The sequence below is a fragment of the Vigna angularis genome, chromosome 10 (assembly GCF_016808095.1).
Source record: "Vigna angularis cultivar LongXiaoDou No.4 chromosome 10, ASM1680809v1, whole genome shotgun sequence".
NCBI lineage: Eukaryota > Viridiplantae > Streptophyta > Magnoliopsida > Fabales > Fabaceae > Vigna > Vigna angularis.
Genome location: NC_068979.1, coordinates 6,679,994 through 6,687,521, shown reverse-complemented (window position 1 = coordinate 6,687,521; position 7,528 = coordinate 6,679,994). Strand labels below are relative to the sequence as shown.

The window sequence follows — 7,528 nt, the reverse complement described above, 5'->3', positions numbered from 1 at the left end:
AAGCAGATTATTACATTTTACGAAATATTATAGGAAGTAAAAGTAGGGTTTCAATAAGACAATCCTTTAGAGATTTAAAGACTTTAAATAAAATATAAGGTTTTAATATATCAATTTGAAAAAAAAAAAGCAAGATATTTAAATAAATATGTAAATCAATTTATCCATATATAATTACGATGAAAATATGTCTGAAATAGACTTAGTTATTACAAAATTAAACAAAAATATATATTAACATAATAGACTTTAAAATATCATTTTTTGCCTCTAAAACTTATTTATTTTAGTGACGAATTATGATTAATGACTATATTAATGGTAAAAATACATTTCACAATAATGCTTGATTATAATTATTCAGTTAAACAGTAATTTTTTCATCTCTACATCATATAATTATTAGTGTTTTGTGATTTGCTTGAGATTCAAGACTTAGAGTTCAGCCCCAAATGATTCCCTCTTCCATTTTATTTATCACAGAATAATACCACGGCTAATAGTGACAGTTGATAAAAGAATTCAAAATGTGTTATTTTGTTGAATTTATTTTACAACTGTCTATCTACCCATTAAACACGGTATACTCAGTCAGAAGAAATTATTTATACAGAGTATACTTTCCCTCTAATTAAAGATGAACCTTTCATTTAATACTGTTTTTCTTAAATAAATAAATAAAATCGACATATTTAATCAAAATATTAAGCCCACAACCCAATCCAAGAAATACTACTCATTCTCATTCTTAATCATACAATTTTGTCACTTATTTAATTAAAACAACTATATTCATAGATAATAGATAAAAGTAATTATATAATTCTTCTGTACTATTTTCTAACTTTTATATGTAAATAATTATTTATCTTTCATAATTTTAAAGCTTACAATATTTTAATATAAAAACACATAAATATGGCACACGTATATGCACTAGTTTCATTTTAAATGAATTCCAAGACAAACCCAAGATAATTTTCGCTCGCCACTGAATAAGTTGAGTATTCATTTCAAAACGTGTAGTTCAGTTAAAAGAATCTACAAAAGTGAATACCCCTCAGGACGTTACCGCCGTGACATATGCGACCATCTTAAAATGCCATATATCACACCACAAAAAAGCAGGTTTTTCAAGCTCTGAGGCCAATCAATAGTGACGACAAACTAGCTGTTGAGAGTAGAGAGTACACCTCCAGTCGCAGTTGGAATCACCACCTCCCACCCTGGACCTTTAAGAGGAAAGGAACTGCATGGAGGTTCGTCTGAGTTGTTGACGATAAGATCACTGCGATCCATGAGCTTCTCCAGGTCTTCATCACTAATATCTGTTCGTATCATTTTATCTTCATCTGTTTCATCGTCACGAAGCAATGCCAAAACATCCTCTTCCTAAAGTTCGATAATGCACAAAGAACAAATTAAGACAAAGGTATAGGAAAGCCTGGAAACAAATGTATCCAATAAAAAAAAAAGTAAAACTTCGAATAAATTTTAGATTAAGCTAATCCCTACACCCTAAGCAAATGGGGATACCACCAAATCCGGTTACAATGACCAGGCAAGCAAATACAAGAGACGAAAAAGACTAATTAATCATTTAATGATCTGGTCAATACAAAACATAATTTTGGCCATTCTAAGGAAATATTGGCAGCAAAATTCTTTAAACACCAAAGGCACGCCGTTGACGGCTAATTCAGTTATACTTTTATGAAACGTGGGAGAAATTAAAAAAAATAAAAAATCATTGGATAGCAGTTGCTAAAATTCTAACCTCTATCTGATCAGTATTGACAGCTTTACGCTCTTGATGAAACTGTCCTTTCCCAATCACCACATGCTCAAGCTTCAATTTGCTGAAAGCCCTTTTCAACATGCGATCCTGTAAATAGACTGTCATATCCATCTCTATAAAAAGCCACAAGTCACACTAGAGACTTGAGCTCGATATGTAATATTGAAGTACCTCTATGGATTGAGCAGTTGACAGCCGGTAGATATGAACAGGCTTTGTTTGACCAATTCTATGACACCTATCCATGGCCTGCAAATCCACCTGAGGATTCTGGAACTCAAAAAATGTGTATTATAAGTAAAACAGTAAAACAGTAAAACAAATAGATAAAACGCAGAACAGGAAATGTGTCAAACAGTACCCAGTCACTGTCATAAAGAATGCAAGTATCAGCTGCAGTAAGGTTGATTCCCAATCCACCAGCCCTAGTAGAAAGAAGAAAAACTCTGCAATTGCTATTTTCATCGTTGAAGTCCTGGATCTGTTCATGACCAGAATACTTATCAATGATTAGAGATTAAGAACTATATTTGCAAACAATAAAAGGGCTTAAAGCATGTTTAAGACAGGCTTAAAGCCTCTTTGATCAAAAGCTTATTTACAAATATTATGGTAACTAAAATAGAAATTGCCAATAATGCTTCACTTTTACAGGAAAAATTGAAGCACGTAAAAAAAACTTAAAAAAACAGCGCAAAAGGCTGTGATCACAAATTTAAGATATCATGATTGCCAGACAAATGTAAAAATCTTTAATCCCCTTGTTATCTACGATATATAAGTAATATATGAAAAACTGTCCTTTCGTGGTAGTGACATTATGTTCAGAAGCTACTCTTTCTAGCTTCCAATAAAAGGGCAAACTTCTCTAATTAGATTTTCTATTTTTTTTTCAAAAATAATATATATATATGATAAGAGTTTTAAACATCTTTTCATTAAAAAAAAGAACAGCCAGACAGTTAATTAAAACGACAACAGACGTATATACTGAAGAAACTGAAGGACTATGGAGTATAAAATATTCAAGGCCTAAAATAAAAGACAATAACAAGAAAAAAATGAAAAGAAAATTTCAGAAAGTTGAATTGAATTATCATATTGTGTGGTGTTATTCCTGCATTGGTACAAACCTGTCGTTTCCTATCATCCAGTTTCACAGAACCATCAATCCTGCAAACTTCAAAGCCTTTTTCACTAAAATAATAATCTATTATATCTAACACTTTAGTCCACTGACTGAAGACAAGAACCTGATAAAAATTAGCAAATGCAACTACACATAAGTAGACTTAGTAACAAGGAAATGGGAAAATGTAGACAAAGTACTGTAAAGCATACTTTGTGATTCCTTGCAAATAAACGTTGCACCAATCGATCAAGCAAATGGAATTTTCCACACTGTTCAACTATTTCATTTACAGGAGGATATAAATCTGTACAAACAGGAAAATATAGCTTAGATAAGAACAATAGATCGTGAAATCAGTTAATCCACTCAATTGCACGATAGTTACATGTATGATCACAGTCTGGATCTATAAGATCGGGATGGTTACACACTTTCCTAAGCTGAATAGCCAAATTACGAAGCGCACTTGCAGGAAAAGGGCGTCCTGCAGTAAAGTAATGCAATATAGATCTATATTAATACAATGAGGGGTTGAAAGAAAACCTTGTTTTCAGTGTCAAAATCATGCTAATTATGTACTTTAGGAAGCCTTTTATTTTATACTTGCTATATTTTTAATCTTTACTATAGGTGTCTCTTCATATTAAAATAGGATTACGTATTTAAAAACAATATCATAATTACAGGAATTTGATCCTCAGAAATAACTATATATGTCCAAAAATAAACCACATACTCATGTATTTATAAGTCCAATGACCTCATTATTGTAATATAGAAGAAATATAGTATTCTTTTTAAATTTTGAGACATAGCTTGATAGCAAACACTGGAAGCAAATCTTACCGCTTGACATTTTTTCTTTTAAATAGTTTCCCAACGTCTTATTAACTAAATGATCCCGCAACTTCTTCTGATAGTCGGTCATGTTTGCATAGATAATAATCTCTTTTTTCTTTGGCAACATAATCTCCACATCAGACTTCATCCTACGCAGAAGAAAGGGTCGAAGAATAGCATGGAGCTTTGCTACTACCTGCAGGTAATTATGTCACGTGTAGCCTTACAGTTCATATTATTAGAATAGAAAAGAGTACAACAGCAAGTTTACTTGGGATCTTCGTTTCTCTTCTAGTTCTTCCTTGGTTGCTTCATTATTGCCCTTCGCTGACAAATTAAACCTACAAGGAATTTAATTTATATTAAAAGAAAGTAAAACAAATGCATTAGTGTTTTAATTTGCATCAAACCAATACCAATATTGTCAAATGACATAGAACCAATTGATCATATAGAAAAGAGCAACATAATAAAAGACAAGCAAATACTGGTTTGAAAAAATGGATAACTTTATATATATGTAAGCAGAAACAGGGGTAGGGGTAGGGGTAGGGATAGGACACAACAGATTCAAGGGAAAAGGAAACTACAGTTAAGGAAACATCCAAAATAGTGATTGAAACAAATTCACGAAGTTCCTAACAATACATCAAACAGGAAAAATGATTGAAGTATAGGAATTGGTCTAAATTATTTACATTCAGCATACCGAATCAGAATCTAAAAATCTTTCATTAGGAAAAAACAAAGCACATAAAAATTATAGAGCATTATATTTTCAACTATCTCCATTCAGGGCTGGCACATCATAAAACCATTAAGAAAACAATACTAACCATGACTCGAACTCTTCAAGGGATGCAAAAATATCAGGCAAAATGAAGTTCAATAGAGACCATAGTTCGGCCAAGTTGTTCTGAAGTGGAGTTCCAGTTAGAAGAAGCTTGTTTTCAACAGTTAAGTATTTCAATGCCTTTACTAATTTGCATTGTGAATTTTTGAGCCTGTGTCCCTTCAAAGGCCAAAATCTAGTTAGAACAACAGAAACATACAGACTTCTAATCAAAATATTGCTGACCCAAAACATTGGACAAACAAAAAACATTTTGCACATTCAACTGAACTTATTTACCTCATCAATAACGAGATATTTCCAACTGTATGGCCTAAAATATTTCTTGGCATCATTTAATGCAACCTCGTAAGAAGTTAAGACTATGGGAAATTTTGGGCCAATTGTTCTAGGCATGTATTTCCTTCGGATCTCATTTCTCTCCTTCTTGTCACCATGGTAGATAATTGTAGGAAGTGATGGTGCAAACCTATTCCGTTTGTTAAAAAATAACTATTGATCAAAAGATAAGAAAACATGCATAATAATAATTGTCTTCAGTAAATAGCTTTCTTTCTACCTAGAAATCTCGTTCACCCAGTTTGAAAGGGTTGATAGAGGAGCAATTATCATGTATGGCCCATCCAGACCTTTCGCTTTTAGATGTGAGAGAAATCCAATAGTTTGGATTGTCTTTCCAAGACCCATTTGATCAGCAAGAATTCCATTCAATCCATTTTGCCACAAGGAAATCAACCACTTTACACCCTTTAGTTGATAAGGCTTCAATTTTCCCCCTGTCAGTAAAGGCATGAGCTCTTTCTGCTCCTTCTCAACTCTTTCTTCCTCAGTCATTTTCATATCTACAGTCCCCTCACCTTCTTTAGATCTTGTCAGCATGGCAGCAACTGCCCTTTTGGCCCTCCTCTAAAGTAATTACAAACATGAAAACACATAAATGTTAAAATAGGCATGCAAGCAACGCAGATTAATAGAATATATTAACGAAATAAAATAAACTTGCTCATTAGACTATGCTTATAAAGAAAGGAGAGAAATGATCGTGTTTTGTGACTTTAAACCACTTATCAAACTCTATCTGATGAAACTATACATCTCAATAATGTCATTTTTACAACTCCTACATGCATAGAGCGGATGATATACAGTGGCATGCCAGTTTACGTGAAAACAGTTTCGATGCATCAGAGAACAATGTACTGACAGTATTGCACTGGGAAGCAGCTTTTCTTTTCGATCCCCTACCCCTCTTTGCAGAAGGATTGCTCTCTTGCTCTTCCATTTTCACTTGTTCACCCACATTCTAGCAACAAATATTCAACAAATATTCAAAGAATAAGAACAATGCAGCAATAACTTCAAACCAACATGCATTAAAAGTTATCACATCAAAAGAGCATAAGAGAGAGGGGAATAGTACAAGTGTGATGTCATCCATTTTCTCCAGCAAAAATTCGGAGTACAGCTTGGTCTGAGTCAAAAGCTCATCCAATTTGTTAAACTGTGTGTCGTTGAGGTCAGGTGCCTCCTCGCACTGAACCTCCTCTTCCTTTATCCTAGCATTAAGTAACTTCGCTTCCTCCTCCGCCATAGTTTTCGATACAAGAGACGACCCATCGTCTATGACATCAGCAATTAACTCTTCCTCCAACTGAACTTCATCTTTGGGGGCACAAACATCCTTTGCATTTGAAAAATAAAATAGGAACAAAAATCAAATACCAATCGAAAACCAATTTATACCAAATTAAAAATAAATATAGCACAAACAACATAAACCTCTATCAGCATCACAAAAAGGACAAAGTTTCAAAACTATTTTGTAACACCAATCGACGATAAACACTAACTCGATTAAAATAACCGTTCAACTGAAGCTTACATTACATGATGCGAGTCACAGTTCATTAAAAAACCAAAACAAAACAATCCTCCTGAACAAGAACAAAAGCGGAATAAGTTTTAACACCTCATATACGCCAAACATGATTTCATAAAAAGTAACCGTTCAAATAAAGCTAACAATACAAAATGCGCGTTATAGCTAATAAAGATAAGATGCAAACGAAGCGTTCATAACACATTGTGTGAGAGGGCGAGGGCGTGAGAGAAATGAGAGAGTGAGAGACAGGAGCACATAACAAAACGGCCTTCTTCAAGTTCAATCTTGAGGTTAGTGCTCTACACGAAAATGATTTACTTGGAGAAATGAGAGAGTGAGTGAGAGAGAGAGAGAGAGCAGATAACAGACCTCATCTTCGAGAACCGAAGTTGGAGACTCCACAGCAAGTTCTTCATCATTCATTTTGTCCTTCGTCTCCATTTCAAACCCTAAAATCGTAGAGTACAATCACCGAACAAAAACACGAACAATAAATAACAGAAACAACGGCGTAAGGATTGTAATACGATACCTGGCAGATAAAACGGTGAAGAAATGGAGGAGCAAAACCACAAATACGAAAGGGAAGACTCAAGATTCTGAGAAGTTGAAGACAAATAAAGAGAGAGGAGTTTTTTATTTTAGTTTTTATTTATATTTTGAGAGTTTTATCGATGGCGCATGGAATTGGGCGGGAAAAAGTAATAGAAATATTGCACCCTGGTTTTGGCGATATTTACTATCGAAAGCCACTAGAAGGGCAGAATAGAGTATGGTCATTTATTGAAAGTGGCCCACGTTGTGGGAAGTGCTAAACAGCGGTGTTTGGGTTCCCAAATTCCGTGAAAAGAGGTGACGCGTGCTGTGGTTGGCCACATTTTGGTGGTTCGTAGCCTCCTCTTCCATTTTCGAATTCAAGTTTTCGGAAAACTAATTTATGGTCAAATTCGTATAATACATATCTAATATATCAAGAAATAATTTAATTAAGTTTAAAGTTAAGTTTTTAATATTTTTACTATA

General features: G+C 33.7%; 1 protein-coding gene across 2 annotated transcripts; it reads right to left on the bottom strand.

The window, feature by feature from the left end:
* Window positions 1-956: 956 nt before the first annotated feature.
* On the bottom strand, window positions 957-7,134 carry LOC108334655 (ATP-dependent DNA helicase DDM1). 2 transcript variants are annotated; one of them, XM_017570551.2, is made up of 16 exons: window positions 7,038-7,134; window positions 6,875-6,954; window positions 6,044-6,304; window positions 5,828-5,926; window positions 5,183-5,529; window positions 4,903-5,092; window positions 4,607-4,782; window positions 4,042-4,111; window positions 3,777-3,966; window positions 3,316-3,414; window positions 3,140-3,234; window positions 2,932-3,051; window positions 2,160-2,279; window positions 1,970-2,068; window positions 1,778-1,885; window positions 957-1,392 (listed from the first exon to the last, which is right to left on the bottom strand). In XM_017570551.2, exons 2-16 carry the CDS (start codon window positions 6,944-6,946, stop codon window positions 1,168-1,170), a joined length of 2,271 nt encoding a protein of 756 aa, XP_017426040.1. In that variant the 5' UTR covers window positions 6,947-6,954; window positions 7,038-7,134; the 3' UTR covers window positions 957-1,167. The 2 variants fall into 2 exon arrangements, with proteins under 2 accessions (XP_017426040.1, XP_017426041.1); XM_017570552.2 differs by lacking the exon at window positions 2,932-3,051.
* Window positions 7,135-7,528: the final 394 nt, after the last annotated feature.

What these genes read in the sequence shown, in the direction of transcription:
- LOC108334655 (XM_017570551.2), bottom strand. Translation starts at nt 6,946, where the DNA reads ATGGAGACGAAGGACAAAATGAATGATGAAGAACTTGCTGTGGAGTCT. An exon ending in TGGGTGAACGAGATTTCTAG is followed by an intron (nt 5,093 to 5,182) that starts GTAGAAAGAAAG and finishes CAAACGGAATAG; the next exon opens with GTTTGCACCATCACTTCCTA. An exon ending in TGGATGATAGGAAACGACAG is followed by an intron (nt 2,280 to 2,931) that starts GTTTGTACCAAT and finishes GGTCATGAACAG; the next exon opens with ATCCAGGACTTCAACGATGA.